Source organism: Oryza sativa, chromosome 2, assembly GCF_034140825.1.
Source record: "Oryza sativa Japonica Group chromosome 2, ASM3414082v1".
NCBI classification, from domain to species: Eukaryota; Viridiplantae; Streptophyta; class Magnoliopsida; order Poales; family Poaceae; genus Oryza; species Oryza sativa.
Window position 1 is genome coordinate 1,437,138 of NC_089036.1, and position 19,531 is coordinate 1,456,668.

General features: G+C 43.3%; 5 protein-coding genes across 5 annotated transcripts; 4 read left to right on the top strand and 1 right to left on the bottom strand.

Moving 5' to 3' along the window:
- Positions 1-198: 198 nt before the first annotated feature.
- Positions 199-723, top strand: LOC112937963 (uncharacterized). Its single transcript, XM_026023440.2, has one exon. It carries the CDS (start codon positions 274-276, stop codon positions 493-495), a length of 222 nt encoding a protein of 73 aa, XP_025879225.1. The 5' UTR covers positions 199-273; the 3' UTR covers positions 496-723.
- A 2,287-nt stretch (positions 724-3,010) lies between these two features.
- Positions 3,011-7,015, top strand: LOC4328167 (pentatricopeptide repeat-containing protein At1g71210, mitochondrial). Its single transcript, XM_015767487.3, has 2 exons — positions 3,011-5,980; positions 6,449-7,015. Exon 1 carries the CDS (start codon positions 3,202-3,204, stop codon positions 5,911-5,913), a length of 2,712 nt encoding a protein of 903 aa, XP_015622973.1. The 5' UTR covers positions 3,011-3,201; the 3' UTR covers positions 5,914-5,980; positions 6,449-7,015.
- Positions 7,016-7,324: 309 nt separating this feature from the next.
- LOC4328168 (ribose-phosphate pyrophosphokinase 1, chloroplastic-like) lies at positions 7,325-11,073 on the bottom strand. Its single transcript, NM_001406427.1, is given in 9 exon segments — positions 7,325-7,615; positions 7,824-7,983; positions 8,277-8,358; positions 8,519-8,588; positions 8,893-9,060; positions 9,156-9,299; positions 9,663-9,911; positions 10,278-10,451; positions 10,900-11,073. Coding segments are annotated over 9 exon segments (1,191 nt in total). The 5' UTR covers positions 11,005-11,073; the 3' UTR covers positions 7,325-7,576.
- A 2,644-nt stretch (positions 11,074-13,717) lies between these two features.
- Positions 13,718-16,099, top strand: LOC4328169 (probable xyloglucan endotransglucosylase/hydrolase protein 30). The gene is made up of 3 exons (XM_015769371.2): positions 13,718-14,305; positions 14,426-14,526; positions 15,340-16,099. The coding sequence occupies exons 1-3, from the start codon at positions 14,110-14,112 to the stop codon at positions 16,063-16,065; spliced, it is 1,023 nt and encodes a 340-aa protein (XP_015624857.1). The 5' UTR covers positions 13,718-14,109; the 3' UTR covers positions 16,066-16,099.
- Positions 16,100-17,014: 915 nt separating this feature from the next.
- On the top strand, positions 17,015-19,527 carry LOC4328170 (uncharacterized). Its single transcript, NM_001409258.1, has 2 exons — positions 17,015-17,326; positions 18,584-19,527. The coding sequence occupies exons 1-2, from the start codon at positions 17,196-17,198 to the stop codon at positions 19,029-19,031; spliced, it is 579 nt and encodes a 192-aa protein (NP_001396187.1). The 5' UTR covers positions 17,015-17,195; the 3' UTR covers positions 19,032-19,527.
- The last annotated feature ends 4 nt before the right edge of the window (positions 19,528-19,531 follow it).

A 19,531-nucleotide genomic window follows, 5' to 3' on the forward strand; every position in this document is an offset into this window, starting at 1 on the left:
AATTGATTACCTAAGAGAAGATAGGAGAGATAGACAAACATTAACACATTACATGAGAAAGATAACATGATGAAAACCAAGTGAAAACTTACTGCGAAGCCATATTTTTAGCAAACACATACTCACGCTTGCCCGGGAACCTCTCGTAGCCTCACATCTCGTCATTCCTCCCTCCTCCTTTCTCACGTATATAAACACCCTCCCCTCCGGGCGATCGATCGTCTCTTGCATCGATCTTAATTTCTCTCTTCATCATCTCGCTATATACGTGCAATGGCGGTGGCGCAGGTGAGCAGGACGGCCGTGGTGGCGCTGGTCCTCGTCGCCGTGGTGGTGGCGGCGGCGTACGTGCCGGCGGCGACCGCGTACGGCTGCTTCGACGACTGCTACGAGCGCTGCGCCAACGGGAAGACGGACGACGCCTGCAACTCCATGTGCAAGCAGGCTTGCAGCGGCGCCGGCGGCGGCCCCGCCGAGGCGCCCGACGAGGCTTGATCGCCGACGACGAGCGCCGCCGCGCCGCCGTCCATCGATCTCCATATCCGCCCGTAGCCGCCGGCTATATATACACTCGATTATTTGTTTGTTTGTTGTTAATTCAAGTTTGATTGATTTAACCGTCGAGTATCTAAATTAGTTTGTTTTGTTTGTTTAATTTATGCAAGCTGGTGTACTCTCTCAGCGATTTGTAATTCTTGTGTGATAATTAAGTGAATTTGTTCCCTTGTTTCTTCTTTGATTAATTAATTACCGAGATGCCTTGCAAAAGAAAGATCGATCAATTACCGAAATGTGTGTGCGCTGTTAATTCATCTTTGGTGGCCAATTCATCAGTGCGGTGGAATCCATCTTACAAAGATATTTAATACTTGGCTCGTAAAACTATATATATATACATTTTTATTATGTTTAGAGAAGAGATATTGGGAGTATACTTGCTAATAAATATGGGGGAAGGAAGGAATAGAAATAAAACCTTGTGGTAGATTTATGGTTTGAACATTTTATTATCTCAGTTGTTGTAGGAGATCGAATGGCCTCTAGATGACATGTTTTAACTAGAAACTCATATTAGGCTGAATTGAACTGGTTATAAGTGGCTATTTTGATGTAACAAGTGTTGTTGATATTTTCTTTAACCTATGGCAAAACATGAACAATAACTATGTTAATGGATAGCTATTGTTTGGGAACTCTAGATTACGTTCATGGATGTACTACACATGAAAAAGAAGAAAAGTTGGGTGTAAAATTGAAAGATAGATATGTTTTTTTTAGGGGGAGGGGGTGTTTAATTGTTACTATCTAACAAAAGCCAAGTAATGCTTATGGCTTGGGCAACATATCCTATACACATAAGCTCTCACGTGTACACACATGCACACCAACTAACAAATATCATAAAAAATCTAAAAAATATTCATGTATGTACTTTCAATAGTATTACACCTAGGGATAAAGTCTTAACCTCAAATTCGTTATATTTTAGTTGTAACAAAAAAACAAAAAATCTAACAGTTTTAAGGTTGTAATTCTGTCAGAATTTTGTCTTTTTTACTTTCTATGTAGAATTAATGAATTTGAAGATGTAACTTTACATGTAGATGTAATACTATTGGAAGCAAATGTATGAATTTTTTTAGAATTTTTATGATAATTTTTAGTTGGTGTACACGGTGTGTATATACGAGTGCATAGGATACGCTCTCTATGGCTTGCTACCCAAAATTGAAAGTTAGTATACAATGTCTCGTTTTTCAAGTTTTACGGCGCTCCATCACAATGTTTAATTAAGGGCATAAACAATAGTTTGACATCAGCATTTGGAAAAAAAAACTCATGATGTTAAATATTGGAGGATGTAAAAGAGAGAGATTATCGTTGGTACAGGTGACGGATTTGACGATGGGCCATTGGTTTGATGTCAAAATATGCCTACCAAACTGTTGGTATTTTAAATAGTAATTTGGCTATTGTTTGATTTACTACCAAAATATGCCAATAAGATACATAAGTTACCAAAAACATTTGGCACTACTAAAATTGGCCTATAATTTGGCATTGCCAATATTTGGCATGGTAGCAAACCAAACAAGCCCGATACCAGTAAGCAAATTAAACAACACAATTAAGTACAAACTTTATCTAAGACTGCATTAATTAATTATGACACGAAAAATTTTGTACTCCTAAATAACAACGTTACTAAGAGCAGGACCAATAGCAGGCTATATGCCAGCTATAAACACATAACGAGGAGATGAAAGAAGAGAGAGATGAGCAGCGGACTACAGATTTATAGCCAGCAGCAATACGGGCTCCAAGACGAAATGTATGTATAACAGGTGGGACTATATACTAATAGTGTAGTATACGTTTATATGCTACTATTGCATGACTTAGCTATTAAATTGACTATAGATGATTTGGAGCTAGTAATTGGCTATACTATTAAACTTGCTCTAGTCACTTTTTGTGTCATAACTATGGGCAAACTAATAGCTTCATCTTTTCGCTTATACTTGTGGTAATTGTAACGGCTCATTAACTAATAAAAAATAATTAATGGACATTTTTTATAAATGTATTCCAAGCGATTTTAAAACAGATGGTGTAAAGTAAATTACTCTCTCCGTTTCAAATTATAAGTCTTTTTATTTTGGTCAAAGTCAAACTACTTCAAATTTAATTAAGTTTGTAGAAAAATATAATAATATTTACAACACCAAATTAGTTTTATTAAATCAATGATTATATTTTCATAATATATTTGTCTTGGGTTGAAAATGTTACTATTTTTCTCTACAAATTTGAACTTAGAGTGATTTTACTTTAACCAAAGTCAAAACGACTTATAATCTAGAACTGAGGGAGTATAATAGAAAACCACAAAATCAACTTAGATTAAGTTTTGAAATTTACATTTTCACTAAGGCTTATAAGACGAAAATTAAACGATGGGGGTTTAAATTTAAAAAAGAGGAAATGGATGCGACGCGTGTTAGTCGAGTAGCCGAGTCCGACCCAAAAACACTCACTCGGCCCACATCACGCCACCACCCCGACCCAACCCAAACTTCTTTTCCACGCCGCCGCCGCCGCCGCCGCCGCCCCACGCCCGATGCCACCCGCCGCCGCCGGCTGCCACCGCTGCCGGCGGCTTCCTCCCCACCGCCGTTGACCTCCCCCCACGCCCTCGCCATGCCCCGCCTCCCCCTCCTCCCCTCCCGCTCCCCCCGCCGCCGCCCCCTCCTCCTCGCCATTCTCTCGAACACCTTCTCCGCGTCCACCCGCGCCCCTCCCCCGCCTCTCCCCCCGCTCTCCCCGCTTCTCCCGCGCCGAGCCGACGCCGCCACCGCCCTCACCCCCGTCGCCTCCGCCATCGCCGACTCCTTCCGCGACTGGTTCCTCCTGTCCCGCCGCGGGGCCGCGGGGGCCGCCGCGCCGCCCGCGGCGCTCGACGCGATCTACAGCGCCGTCGCGGCCGAGGAGGCCGCGGCGCTCGACGCGCTCCCGCTCTCCGAGCAGCTCGTGCTGGCCGTGCTCCGCCACCGCCCGCGCCACCTCCCCGACGACGACGCGCTGCTGCTGCTCCGCCTCAGGTTCTTCGACTGGTCGGGGAGCCGCGGGCGGTACTCCCACACGCGCGCCGTGTACCACTCCGTCTTCCGCCTCCTCTCCCGCTCCCGCCGCTCCGCCGTGGTGGTGGACTGGCTCCGCCTCTTCTCCAACGCCAACGCGACCCCCGCCAGGTCGCGCTTCCACGACACGCTCGTCGTCGGCTACGCCGTCGCCGGCGATCCCCAGCGCGGGCTCAGCATCCTCGGTCGCATGCGATTCCGCGGCCTCGACCTCGACGCCTTCTCCTCCCACATCCTCCTCAATTCCCTCGTCGAGGCGTCGCTCCATGAGTATGCTGATTCCTTCGCTCGCCACCTTGCTGCAAGTCCTGTGGCGACCTGCATTCGCATCAAGAGCCTCTGCCGCCAAGCCCGCAGCAGAGATGCCGTGGCTCTCCTGGACACCCTCCCTTTCGACCAAGCATCCAGTGCCCCTGCAGCTGGCTCGATCATCACAGACTTGTGCCGCCGTGGGCGCTTTGATGATGCAGCTCAGATTGTTGACAGGTTCCCCTCCGCTGATGTGTATGGCTCATGGATTCATGGCCTCGTCGAGGCCGGGAGACTCGACACTACGTTGCAGTTCCTTTCTGAGAAGAAAGAAGCCGAGGGGTATATTCCTGATGGACCTCGGTATGACAAGCTTACGTATCGCTTGCTTCGCAGTAACAGGCTCGGTGAGGTGTATGACTTGCTTGTGGAAATGATGGAGGAGGGCATTGCTCCAGGCCGTTCAACCATGAATGCCGCGCTTTGCTTCTTTTGCAAGGCTGGGCTCGTGGAAGTTGCGGCACACTTGTATCGGTCAAGGATGGAGCTTGGGGTTAACCCTAACAAGGATGTGTACAACAATTTGATCAGGGCTCTTTGTCGGGTTGGGGACACAGAAGAGGCGTGCCTGGTGTTGGAGCAGGCTATGGCAGAAGGGTACTTCCCTGGGCGACAGACATTTACCATGTTTGCAAATGTGTTGTGTCAGGAGGGGAAGCTAGATAGGGTGCGAGTGCTCCTTGACAGAGCACTCAAGCAGGAGGCATGCCCAACGGACAGTGTCTTGGCCAAGTACCTTGTGGCATTGTGCAAGAGTGGGGATGTGGAGGCAGCATGTGCAGTGCCTCAGATGGCAGGCAGCAAAAGTCCTAAGGGCTTATATCGCTACGAATCAACTTACAAGAGCTTGATTCGGGCATTGATATTGATCAGGAGGGTGGATGTACTGCCAAGGCTCTTACTGGAAATGCAAGACATGGGGCACATCCCGAGCCGAAGCCTCTATCAGTCGGTTGTTTGTGCTTTGTGTGAGGTGAGCAGGTATGCTGAGGTTCTGGAGCTGCTGAACAACCAGCTGCAACGGACTGACCTACACCCCCGTGTATGCTACAACTACTTCATCGCTGGGGCTGGGCATGCTAAGAAGGCTGACATGGCCAGGGAGGTATATAACCAAATGGAGTATTCTGGGCTTGAACCATCAGGAGACAGCAATGTCCTTCTTCTTATGAGTTATCTGAGGAGTAAGCGTATTGGCGATGCACTAAACTTCTTCAACTTCATTCGTGACAAGAAGACACCTGGCACCAAGCTGTACAATGTATTCATATCTGGTCTATGTGAAGCTCAGAAGCCAGAGCAGGCAATGGTGTTCTGGAGGGAAGCGAGGGAGAAGGGTTTAGTCCCAAGCATCAGCTGCTATGAACAGCTTGTGCTCCTGTTGTGCTCTGTGAAAGATTATGACAATGTCGTAAAGGTTATTGATGACTTCAAAGAAACAGGTCGCCCTGTTTCGGCTTTCTTGTGTAACGTGCTTCTGTTGCACACATTGAGGGGCAGTGACCTTCTGAAGGCTTGGAAACGTTCAGAGCAGGCAACAGTGAAACCAGAAGAGATCCAGGGTAAGGGGGTAGGACGGTTCTTGATTGGCGAACTTATTATGATGTTTGCAGGTGGTATTAGGAACATGAATGACTTAGAGGATTTAGAAGAGGACCTAGAAAAACATTTTCCAGTTGATGTTTACACTTATAACATGCTGCTGCGAGGGTTGAGCATGGTGGGGAGGATGGACTCTGCCTGTAACTTGTTTGAGAGGCTGTGCCGCAAGGGGTATGAACCGAATCGGTGGACTTTTGATATAATGGTACATGGCTTCTGCAAGAATAGTGACAGGGATGAGGCCGAGAGATGGATGGAAGCAATGCACCGAAATGGGTTCTATCCCACATGGTACACTATGAGGATATATAACAATTTAGCGTTGCGATCAACTGATCATAAAGTCATCTCATTTGTATAAGTAATCATCTCTCTGCCACCGCTTTCATGCCTTGGTCTGCTGTGATCCTATGACTTCACTGGAACAGGTAAAACTATTATCAGAACCTTGTTCTATGGTTTTAGTTATTTAAGAAGGTACTCGGTGCGATTCATTTGCTGTTATGTTTTTTGTGTAATTCCTTCTATGTTTTCTTACAACACAAGTCACATTAGACCTTTCGCTGTGTTTTGCACTCTATCTTGGACACACATTAGCGGAGGTAATTTGTTAAACATGACAATTTTCAGTTGGCAGTCGCATTCGAGTTCCACTGTTAGGAACAGGCATGCAGTTGCTTAATAACATGTAAATACATATTTATCTATCCTACTTTTACAAGTCCATTTTGTTTGTACAATTCATACTGCACTGATTGAAAACCTTTTACCGCACATGAATTGGTTGTGATCATTTTTAGTCTATATAAATATCTAATAGACCAAGCTCAAGTTAATCTAGCCTTTTGTATTTTCCAAGCCAAGGTAATTCAGTGCGGTTTTCTGGATGTTTGCAGGCCTAATTTTTGAACATCAGATCTGTACCTGTGGAAGTTTATTCCTAAATTTAACATCACTATCCTCTGAACCACATCTCACCTGGCCCAACACAGTTCCAAGATGCGTCTAGGATATCAGTTGACATGTAATCTAGTTTTACACAATTTTGCGATCACATGATATTTTTGTGCCCAGAATTTTGAGGTTTTAGCTATCCGATCATTCGGTATTGTTTCATTTGGTTGTTTAACAACCATTAGGGCCCCACTGTAATCAGTAAGTTATATCAAGCAATGGTCATTCTTTTTCATCTGGAATTTAAGCACTAGAAAATAGAAGTTGAATAAATGCAGATTGTACAAGTTCTGTATCAGGTAAGATGTGTGATATGCTACTTGGCAACAACCTGTAAGTTATATCAAGCAATGGTCATTCTTTTTCATGACCACCGGCTTTTCCAGCTTTTGGAAGTGGAACCTGCGAGTTCTTAGTTCTTTACATGCTAACTGTAACGAAATTGCTTTTGCCATCAAGATAGTATTTTCTGAATTGCTTTTGGCAGTTCAGTATTCATTTTGCTGCCATTCTTTGTTTAGTACTCCCGAAGCACTGTCAATTGATTGTTTTTTTTCTGCTTAATCATATATGTTAACGATCTTTTAGGTTGTAAAATTAGCAAAGAACTAATGTTGGCACTTCGAAGGATTGATCTGCAGAACAGACTACCCTTTGATTATTTCACAACTTTTTATAACGTACAGTATCTTGAGATAAAAACTCAACAATCTTTTGCTAACAATTAGCTCGACGGTGATTAAAGAAAACAATACTATTGGATTCAAAATTCAGTTTTATAGGCTAACCCAGTGAACTGCACGTTGTACCATCGGAGAGAGAAAATAAATTGAACCATTCAGCATTGATCTTTGCAAAGAAATAAATGGATCACGTGGAAACAATATGTACATTACACTGAGCATGCTAGCAAACCAAACTACCTAAATTTCGATCTTATGTACTATGGTTCATTGAAATACTCAAAAGTTCTTGCACTAGTAGGAGCATCAGATTACACAGCTTATTCCACGAAACCAAAGGTGGAGAAAAGCCAAAAATTGGGGATTGGGCGTGATACACCTTGAGCTTCAGTCAATGTCCAAGCTAGAGTATGGCTCATGACCAACCTGCATTGGTTTAATAATTTAGGGCATCATCAGTCTATGCATATTGAAAGAGTTGCGCACAGGAAAAGAAAATTGCAACTGAATTCTTATATATAGTAACATGAGCATTAAGACATGAGGTGTGTAATTAATTGGAAGCACCAAATCTAGCACATAAAAGAGCAGAGTTTGCGTGATAACTGGCAAGTTGTTGCTACTTAGTACTCACTGAGCAATCATCATGAACACGCCAGATTGTCTCGCCTAAAAGGTTAGCAACTGAAAGGATAGTCAGCTGCGGGAAACTCTTGTCCTCCTTGAGAGGTATAGTGTTTGTGATGATTACTTCTTGAAACAAACCACTTGATAACCTTTCAATGGCGGGCGGGCTGAAAAAGGCAATGTACAAATATTATAAATTTTCCACAGAAAAATAACAAAGCATGAGTCAAATTTAATGTCAGGAACGTTATCTTTGCTGCATAGTCAAGTGTGGTAAATAATTGTAACCTCTGTATTGTTTAGGAGAACTTGTACAAAACTGAGTTCCACCAAAAGCATGAATAAAGTATGTCTATAACATAACAAAGGATTCTGAGCTTCTCCATGGTAAATCAAGTTCAGCTAGCTTACTACATCAATATCTACTGGAAATACCATAGTTGGTACAAATATAGCATACCTAAAAACAGCATGTGTACAGCATGCATAGACTTCTCTTGCTCCTTCTTGATGCAGCAGCTCAGCTCCTTTGGCAATAGTTCCTAATTTAATTGGTTTCATTAGAATATTGATATTTGGAAGCGAAATATCTCAAAGAAAGGCAAAGAGTAATTTTAGTTGTGTGTGCAATTTAATGCTAAAATTAAATTCTCAACTGCCTTGGATGAATCATGAATGAGAACAGTTCAGATGAGAACTTACCAGCTGTATCAATCATATCATCCATCATAACAGCCACTTTTCCTCTAACATCTCCAATAAGATTCATTACCTGTAAAAAAATGAACATGATAAACTGTAGTGGTTTAATCTCACAAAGCATGAAAATTTAAACAAGTATGCAACATGTAGTGATATAGACTCGTCTGAAAATGCATTAAGTACTATAACATGCAGATTGAATCTAGGAAAAGGTGCCAGAGAATATTTCCTTCTATGCATCATCGTAGACTGCAGTTAATACACACAATATGGAGAAGATCAGAAGAACTTAGAACGAACTAAGTTATTTTTCCTACTTGCATTCATAAATGTTTATCCTGTATAAACCAGAAAGCAAAGAATGCTCTACTTGCCTCGGCAACATTGTGTCCATGCCTTCTTTTATCAACAATTGCTAGAGGTGCATCTGATAGCTTTTTGGCAAAAGCACGTGCCCTGGCAACACCTCCAACATCCGGAGACACCACCACCAGGTCATCTGAACATATTGTCTTGCTGGCGAGGTAATCAAGAATCACAGGCTTGACAGATCAAAGAATCAAAAAGAAAGACAAAGTTATAATCATAAATGAAATCACATGCAAGCAGTTATCAGTCAACATGCATCAGTGCATACCTGACCATAAACATGATCTACTGGGATGTCAAAGTATCCCATGGCTTGACTGGAATGAAGATCACATACAAGGACACGGTTCGCACCAGCTTCTGTAATCATATTAGCTACAAGTTTTGCAGCTATAGATTCACGGCCTTGAGACTGAAAGCAGGAAATGCTTTTGTTAGTTTTGACATGCTAGCCAGAGTGCTGTGCCATAACACAAGTCTTCAACAAATTGAGAACTTCGACAATATATTCTTGTTTCAAAAAAATAAGATGTTCCTCAGATGTTAAGACAATATGTAATGCTACTGATTCCTGACTGTGAGGATTCCACAAATGGACACATAGACTAAACTTTATACAATAATAAAGTTTGTCCGTCATTGCTCTCTTTGTGGAAACAATAATAAAGTGTAGTGTTACAAGCATGTGACAAATGCCACTCAAAAAATAAAATGATCCCAAAACCACTAAGATAATTTGGAGGCAAAAAATTGTATGACAAGTTGACAACATTACCTTCCTGTCAGCTCTGGCATAACCAAAATAAGGGATGACTGCAGTAATATTCTTAGCAGATGCTCTCCTACAGGCATCAATCATGATCAGAAGTTCCATAAGATTCTCATTTGCAGGAGGGCACGTTGGTTGCACAAGGAAAACATCGCATCCCCTTACGCTTTCTTGTAACTGAACATATATTTCGCCATCAGCAAACCTTTTTATGTTAATCTTCCCAAGTTCTAAGCCCAAGTAACTTGCTATTTCCTGCAGATAAGACAACAAGAAAAACTTCCATCTTAGTTTGGCACTGTGAGATTAACCATTCAGTCAAACAAGTGCTACTTGTAACAAGTCACACTTAAATACTACTGCTAGACTTCTTTTGAGGACCAGCTGTCCACTTTTCATAGTTCATGGCTATATGCCTCTTTAAGCCTAATTATGCTCAATGTACATTTTTGCATCTACCACTACTAACAGTCTGTTTTCCGGAAGTTATGGATGAACTGAATAATATTCAATATCTTGATGTTACAACCACAGTAAACCACATAGCCCAATTCGTTGCATCTGTCAAATTTGAAACAAGAGAATGCAAAGCATGAAAAAGTAATGAGAGATTCAGCTGACCTGGGAAAGAGAAGGGTTGGCAGTCCCTGAGAAGATACGCAACCTTGTATCATTCTTAATATTCGCATCCCGGATAATCGGCAGCGTCACAGGACTTAACAACGATCTGTTAGACACTGGAGCGTATGGTGGTATTCCATTGACTGCCCTCAGTTGATCAATCTTCTTGCACCTCTGCACGACCAAAGATCCTTTCAGCTTAAGTGTGCAGGAGTGCATTAATCCAATCCAGTACACTAAATTCAACATGACTACACCCACACTTGCTTTGCCACCTTATAGCAAAAGAATGAACCCCACTTTTGTTTGAGGCGAACAAATTTAACACAAAAAACCAAAGCACGCACAGCTCCAAACAATGAACAAGAATCGAAATTCCTTGTGCAATAAACACAACCCTCCCGTAAATCAGCCAACACAACCTAACCAAAAGTCCAAAACCAACTTAAAATTCGACGCAAATACACCTCCTAAGCTCCTTGCCCCATCACAAACCATCGCAACATCTACAACCCTATCGATAACTGCATACTGATCATCATACCACTGCTGCATTAGGGGATAATTTTTTTTTTCAAAAAAAAAAAAACAGAGCGGGGCAAGGAGGGTGGCGGGAGCTCACCACGACGACGGGGGAAGAGCGCGGCGGTCGGCGGAGGAGGCCGCGGCTGCGCGCGGCGAGAGGGGACGGCGCGGCGGCGGCGGCGGCTGAGTAGGAGAGCGGCATCGGGGGACGCGGGGGGGGGGGGGGGGGGTGGTCGGAGGTGGATGGCTAGGGTTTAATTTGGGTTAAGTTGGGGTTTACTTCCAGCCGCCGGATTATTAGATTTTAAGGACACTTCGTTGATTGGTTTGCTTGTACTTTTACCAGTAGATCGTTTTCTTCTTTTCTTTTTTTTTTCCCGTTCTGTTTTGGTTTATGCAGTCGTGTGATCATGTGTCCTCGGAGAAAAGTCGCCATCAAAAAATGGGGGAAAAAACAAGCCAGCATTGATCAGAGCTGGAGCAGTGAAGTGGAGTAGTAGAGTAGAGTAACTTTTTTTTTTTTTGCAGGGAGTAGAGTAGTATTTCTTTTTGTAAGGTTATGGTTTTGAGGTTTTTAATTGATACTAACTGGACTGTTGTTGAGAAATTGATTGTTTTATACTTACCTTTATTTTTACTACTTTCAAAAGTCTAACAGTGGTTCCTCGCAAAAAAAAAAAGTCTAACGGTGGTTGTGAGACCGATATTCTTCTATTCGAGATGTATCATCACTTCGTTACTATCATCATAAAAAATTGGTAATAGTATCACCATAAAAATTGTGCTCCCTCCATTCCAAAATATAGGGCACAACTACTTTTTAAATGTGTTTCATAATATAAGGCGTGCATGCATGCATGAAAATTAATAGCACCTTATCTCTCCTAAATTATTTTTTTTAAAATCAAGATGTTTAATTCTATTGTGTGCATGTATTATATTAGTTGAGAATTCTTGGTCTTTGGGTAAAGGGTGATTGTGCCTTATATTTTGTAATGGAGGGAGTATTCGCTTTGTTCTATTCGCGATGTACCGTTGTAATTCTCGTATCCTTCTGGCTGATCTTTTGCACAGTCAAAGAAGTATTCCATCTACGTTCAAATCCCTCAATGGCTAGTGTCACCGTCACTGTTCCCCCCCCCCCCCCACCATAATGTGTGGCTTGCTCCCATCTTAGCCTTGTTTGGATCCTCTGAGCTATTAAATAGCCCTCCAAAATCTTGCTATTTAGGAGTATTAAACGTAGATTACCGACAAAACCGATTCCATAACCCCTAGGCTATTTTGCGAGATGAATCTAATGATGTATATTAATCCATGATTAGCGGCTGATTACTGTAGCATCACTGTATCAAATCATGGATTAATATACCTCGTTAGATTCGTCTCGCAAAATAGCCTAGGGGTTATGGAATGGGTTTTGTCAGTAATCTACGTTTAATACTCATAAGCCCTCCGGATCTAAATAGGGCTCTTGTCAAACCACCACCAACTATCCTACCATTTTTCTCGTAATACCATCCCTTCTCCCCCGCCCTCCTTTCCTTTCCTGTTATCCGGCTTCAATAAGGCTGTGTTCGCATGCACCTTTTCCCATCCCCTTTCCCTCGTTTTCCGCGTGCACGCTTTTCAAACTGCTAAACGGTGCATATTTTGTAAAAAGTTTCTATACAAAAGTTGCTTAAAAAATCAAATTAATCCCTTTTTGAAAAAAATAGCTAATACTTAATTAATCACGCGTTAATGGACTGCTCCGTTTTCCGTGCGCAGAAGTTGGGTTCCCATCTCCCCCATCCGAACTCAGCCTAAGACTGTTTGCATCATCTATCGTAGGAGTCTCGGATTTAGGTATCGCTTTCAAAGGATCCAAATATTTTTGTTGTTGTCATTTGACCTACCAACCGATGTGTCCCATTTCCGTGCAGGTTGTGCTCTTGCCCTTATCCTTTTCTCGGATTTGGTGTGAAGGGCTAGAGCAGCAAGTAAAAGATGCACAACTAATTTCACTATTTTTTATAGGAAATTGTTGGTTGTAAAAATAGCGGTAACCTACGGCGAATGCTTATCGTTATCAAACAAGTTGTCAATAAAGATTACTACTTTGCGCTTGATTTTAAACGATCTGTTGTAAGTATAGTGTGCCCTGCAAGATTTGAGATCGTGCTTGTTATATATACATTCCATTCTTCAAAACATTAGTATCTTCTATCATCGATCATTTATAGTACAACCTAAGTTCAAAAGAAATTAACTTTTTGTGATGAAGATAAGGAGTTCCTAAAAAGTTGCATGTCACAAGCTAGAGACTACGGTTATGCAACTTTTTACCAATTATGGATGGAGATTCATAAATAGACTACAATAAATGTGTTCTCTCATTGTTAGTTTGGTTTATCCGTTTTCTTTTATGGTGTGTTCTATTTCTTTAGATTCACATCTTTTCTCAAATGTTATTATGTAATAATTGGCTGTAGCTCTTTTTAGTAAAGGCCGGGATACTATATTCCATTATCTTAAAAAAAAAGTTCAAAAGAAAATAACTTTTGACCTGATTTGTAGCAAGAAGTTTCTTTCTTTTCTTTTTTACTGAGTAACACACAGGCACATCAGAAAATCAAAAAAAAGAACTTAGGTCTAAGGAGTAGTTCATAGACGTTAAAAAAAATGACTTTATGATATCCTGGGGGCGTTTTTTTTGAGAAATCAGGATGATATCTTAGCATTGATAGACCTTTCCTTCCAAAAATATTAATTCCCACCCCACAAATGAACAAACGCTGTTTTCATCACAACTGAATTTATAAATGTCAAATCCAAGATCGAAACACTAATTTACTGTTTTTTTTCTTTTTTCTTTTTTCTAGGGAATCTTTATCATCGTAACTTCTGTAGTTACCATTTTACCAGTCGCACATTCGCACTAATTTTAGGCTAAGGGCTTAATTACCCGCGTTAATGATGGATAATAAAAACCTGCAGCGAGACCCTGGCGTTTTCTTCTCCTCTTCTTTCCCCGGTCTTGGAGGGTCTCATCCTTCCTTCCCCCTCCATTGCATGCATGCGCGTCGCGGTTACAATTAATTAAAACCGCAAGCGCATGCATCTTAATCGCCCCCATGCATCTCCGCCTAAATTAAATCGATCCATCCATCGCCTCGCGCAATTAACGATCCATCGATCGAATCGAAGCTCGCTAGATTTCGAGAGATCAATACATACATCTCATCAATTTGGGTTGCATTTGAGAGAGAGGAAGAGGAAGAGGAAGAGAGGAGGAGAAGAGCAAGGTAGCTAGGGTAGCTTGGGCATGGCCGGCCGCCGGTTGCTGGTGGCAACGGCGGTGGTGGCGGCGGCGGCGGCGGTGGTCGCGGCGGCGGCGCTGGAGGCGATCAACGTGACGACGGTGGCGTTCGAGGAGGGGTACACGCCGCTGTTCGGCTTCGACAACATCCTCCGCTCCGCCGACGACCGCACCGTCAGCCTCCTCCTCGACCGCTCCACCGGTAATTTTTTTGAATTCTTCGATTGATTTGCGCTTGAGAAATTAGTTAATTAATCCATGAATTCATGGATTTTTTTTTCCTCCTGGTTAATCCGATTCGAATCCCTAATTGGCTCACCAGGCTCTGGGTTCATGTCGTCGTCCATGTACCAGCACGGCTTCTTCAGCGCCTCCATCAAGCTCCCCTCCGACTACACCGCCGGCGTCGTCGTCGCCTTCTACGTACGTAATTAAGCACAACCACCAATTAATTTACCCCGTTTTGATGAGAGTGAATTTTAAATTCTCGAGGAATCGTTCCTTATCGATTCACTTAAATAGTTAGAAAAAAAATAGAAAAATGAGAACATATATTAACAGTGTATCAATCCGTAAATATGAAAGTTAAATTTCAACTTTTAAAAATTGTAACAAAAATAAACAAACTAAATTATACAACTGATTAGCGTATATTTGCAGTTAAATTTGTTTTTTTCGTTGCGATATCTAGAAGTTAACTTTGACCATAAAAAAACCTTTTGATGAGAGAATTTTAAATTCTCGAGGAATCGTTCCTTATTGATTCACTTGAATAGTTATGGAAAAAAATAGAAAAATAAGAAGATATATTAACACTTGTATCAATTCGCAAATATGAAAGTTAAATTTCAACTTTTGAAAATTGTAACAAAAATAAACAAACTAAATTATACAACTGATTAGCGTATATTTGCAGTTAAATTTAATTTTTTTCGTTGCGATATGTAGAAGTTAACTTTGACCATAAAAAAGATGAATATTATGGAATTACTTAATATCAAATAAGGTGAGGATTTAAATCCAAGTCGTCTAGCCCATCACCTTGTGCAGCTAGCTGGAAAACGACTGGGTGTTTCTCAAAATTTGACCATACATATGTGTGATATATCACAAATTAGTCTATCTAGTTGAATTTATTGATAATCATTTTGAATGGTATGCAAATAAGAGGGGTTATCTCGGAGTTTAGAATTTACATCAATTAAACTCTAATTTAATTGATTAATTATATTGCAGACATCGAACGGCGACGTGATCGAGAAGCGGCACGACGAGCTGGACTTCGAGTTCCTGGGCAACATCCGCGGGAAGCCATGGCGGGTGCAGACGAACGTGTACGGCAATGGCAGCGTGAGCCGGGGGAGGGAGGAGCGCTACCTGCTCCCCTTCGACCCGACCACGGAGTTCCACCGCTACTCCATCCTCTGGACGCGCGCCGCCATCGTCTTCTTCGTCGACGACGTCCCCATCCGCGAGGTCCGCCGCACGCCGGCGATGACCGGCGACTTCCCGTCCAAGCCCATGTCCATCTACGCCACCGTCTGGGACGCCTCCACCTGGGCCACCTCCGGCGGCCGCTACCGCGTCAACTACCGGTACGGGCCGTTCGTGGCGTCGTTCACCGACCTCGCCCTCCTCGGCTGCCGCGTCGGCGACCCCATCGGCCAGATGCTCTCCTCCGCCGCCTGCACCGCCGCCGAGGACGCGCTGCTCGCCTCCGACCTCGCCGTGATGACGCTGGAGAAGCAGCAGGCGATGCGGCGGTTCAGGGAGCAGAACATGGTGTACTCCTACTGCTACGACACGCTGCGGTACCCGGCGCCGTTCCTGGAGTGCGACGTCGTGGAGTCCGAGCGCCGCCGGTTCAAGGGCAGCGGCCACCTCCGCCTCGCCTTCCGCCGCCGCCGCCGCACCCGCCCCGGATCCCGGCCGGCGAGGCCCACCAGGGCCGCCGACATGTAGCGCAGCACATAATCATATTTGTTTCATCATTTCATCGTCGCGCCTTCGAGTCATGGGATGATCGAAACGGGAGCAAAAGAAAAAAAAATAACGGACACACGCAACGACCAATTGGGCCCACGAGGAAAGGAGAAAGCGGCCAGGCCCAATTTGGAAGTTGAAGGCCCATTCCAAATTGGGCCTGAATTCTAGTGGTTGATCCAAATGTCATCTTTAATTATTGAACCCGACGTGGTATATCCTAATCTAGAAAAGCATATGCATGGATATACCGTTCCAAAATACACGGATATACCGTTCCAAAACCCAGACATTTCATGAACTAAAGAACACCAAAACATTTCTTCGGAAGTAGATAGACAGAGGAAATACCTCGTTTCCCACGTGCACATTTTTCAAACCGTTAAACGGTGTGTTTTTACAAAATCTTTACTCCGTCCCTCTAAAAATATAAGGATTATTAGTTGGACACGAAGACTAAATAATAGGAGGAGGTTGTGATTGGTTGAGAAGTGGAGGTAGCTGAGAAAATTAAATGATGAAGGGTTGTAATTGATTGAGAAGATAATGTTGGTGAAGAAGTTATTATATTTTAGGATAAATCTAAAGGGCTAAAAGTTGTTATATTTTAGGACGGAGGGTGTAATAATCAATCAATCCTATGTTAATTGTTCTTTAAAGTATCTTCTCTAATCGTGTGTTCTCAGTCACTCCCTTGCAATCGATGTAATGCGGTGACGTGGCACACAGTAGGAGTAGCAGTCCAAGTCATAGCAAAACCAGCGGAGCAGCAAAGTGAGAGCGGCACACAGAGAGACAGGTAGACGAACGAGGTGACGTCACTCCATCGAGCCCATCCAGCAAGGCAGAGCTGATGCTGAACCCCTCCTCCAAGACACGGCACGAAAAAGGCATCTTCCGGGAGATACTAGAAAACTTCACGACACGCAGGCGCAGATGCCACGAGCAGCCGCTGCCTCGTTTACCCAAACCCAAACACCACCTCCTCCTCCGCCTCCGCCTCCGCCGCCGTAAAACCCTCGCCGCCACCGCCACCGCCTCCGCCGCCGCGGCGGATCCGCTCCTCCTCTCCCTGCCCTGCGCTGCGCGGGGCGTGGTCGAGGCTCGACATGGTGCTGTGGGAGCTGACGGCGATCACGGCCTACTTCCTGGGGCTCAGGCGGACCTACCGCCTCGCGCTCCGCATCCAGCGCCGCCTCATCGGCCCCAACCACCCCAGGATCCGCCACTTCGTCTACAGGTCCCTCTCCTCTCCTTCCCCTCCCCACGCCCCGCGCGCGCTCTGATCCGAGCAATCGGTACGGATTCGCGGCGCGGGGACGCCCAAATCGATACGGATTCGTCCTTGATTTCATCTTTGTTGGGGGAAAATCACTGGGGCGAATCGCGTGTACTACAGTACCATGCCACTGGGTAGAAATTGCGGGCGCGCCTTCCCTGAAATCTGTGATAAACCTGTCGTATTGTGATGTTGACCAGCTTCAGTTAGCTCAGAAATGTCGCTGGCACAATACGGGGCGCTAGGTTGGGACATTGCCAGCATTTCGTTTGGGTTGTCCAAACCACAGCTTTGCTGCTACATCCTCACAGCTGCAATTCGATTTGTCATGTTCATTCCGATGTGACCGTGTCAACCATGAAACTTACTTGCACTATACCCGGTGTTATACACAAGTCCCGTAATGAAATCTTGTCAAATGCTCCTATTTTTGTGATAGATTGCTCAACATGGAAATATCCCTCAATCCTCATATATTCATTTTCCTTTACTTTGCAATAAAAGAGATTATACCTGAATCTCACACTCCATTTATGCCTTCCATCCGCACTTTGGTTTGTACTCATTTGAGATACAGATACCTGTAATACTAATACGTTACCTTATATTACTAACTATGCCTCCGCTTTTGCCTAATGTTACTGAACCATGTAGGCGTATTGTCCAAATAAAAGTTCTTGTTATGTCTCTCGAAAAGGAGTATAGTATTGTAGTTTTTTGGTGTATTATATAACCTGGAAGTTCCATAGCTTGATGATCCAGTGTTTCTAGCATGAAATTGAATTTTTGATATGCTGACATTTTTAAAATGTACACATTGTACTTTATGCTTTCCGGCTTGTCCATTGTTGTTCAGCTGGACTTGAGCAAAGTAACTGTGATGATGGATCTGCATATTGCGTACACAATCCTGACTCCCCATCCATGTAATTTTTCTGGCTAATTTTTTGGTTTTATGCCATACCTCACACGCTGATGGTTTCAACCTTGTCCATATGTGGATCTAACAATAATCCTGTCCAGTCTACTAAATCTGTCCAATTGCCTTTGTAAAAACTAAGGATTGAAATGATTCAGATAAGCAGTTCCTTAAATGGAGTTTCATCTTCAGTTCTTTTGTTGATCCCTGAATAGTTCTAGCTAATTAATTACTATAGTACACAATATTACATAGTCATTTCAATTGATTTTACGTGACCAAACAATTCTTCTCTGCAGGCGAACACGGGATGTTTTCAATGTTGCGGTTTCAGTGCACAAGAACATTCAGCAGAGAGACCTAGAAGTTGGTCGGAACCTTGGTAACATGATCCTTCGCTGGCTTGACCGCATGAAGCCCTCAGCACAGATTCGTCCCCATCCTCCAGGCCCACCAAATGGCAGCTCAGAGCAATTCAGGCATCTTTCGAGTACAAGCAAGAGCACAGGAGCTCAGAAGCCTACATCCAAAACTTTACCGTGCGATGGTGGAAAGGTGTTGTTTTCACCTCTGAACATTCGACCCAAGTCCTTCCCTGTTCTACCGACAATGATGCAGCCCACCAGAATTAGTGCTAGCAGCCAGTGTAGGCGGATTTCCTACTCATCATTCCCATCGGCCACCGCTAAGAGGAATGATTTCATGCAGGGTGTGTTCCGCAAGGACATTGCACAGCTCATGGTGTGATGATCTGTACTGTCCTGGAATTCAAAGTTCAATTGACTTAGTTTCGCGTAGAACAGAAGTCTCATGACTCATGGGTGATGGATCCTGCAATAATAAAGGGCTGAACAAGTTTTTTGTTGCTCAACCAGTTTAGCAAATAGATTTTCTAACCAATGATCATAAGACAGTATGTGGTATTCCATAATGGATATGTTTACTCCATTCGTCCTTGAAATGCGCAAAAGGAACTATGTAGGATTGAAACATTATCTCAGATTCTCACTACTTCCTCTTCACTTCTCTTTTTTTAATTGTCAGATTTCCATTTCAGAAATGGCACTACTTTAGAGATATCTCCTTTCTCCAAACTGGGAGATTTCTTTTTCCTAGGAGGAATTCACCTTTAATTTTACTGTTGTATGACCCACATATGGAAATGGTTGAATCTGTTGCTGTTGCAGACCACAATTCCTGGAATTTTTTTTGGGAAGATAAAATATTTACTTGTTTCTCCACATTTC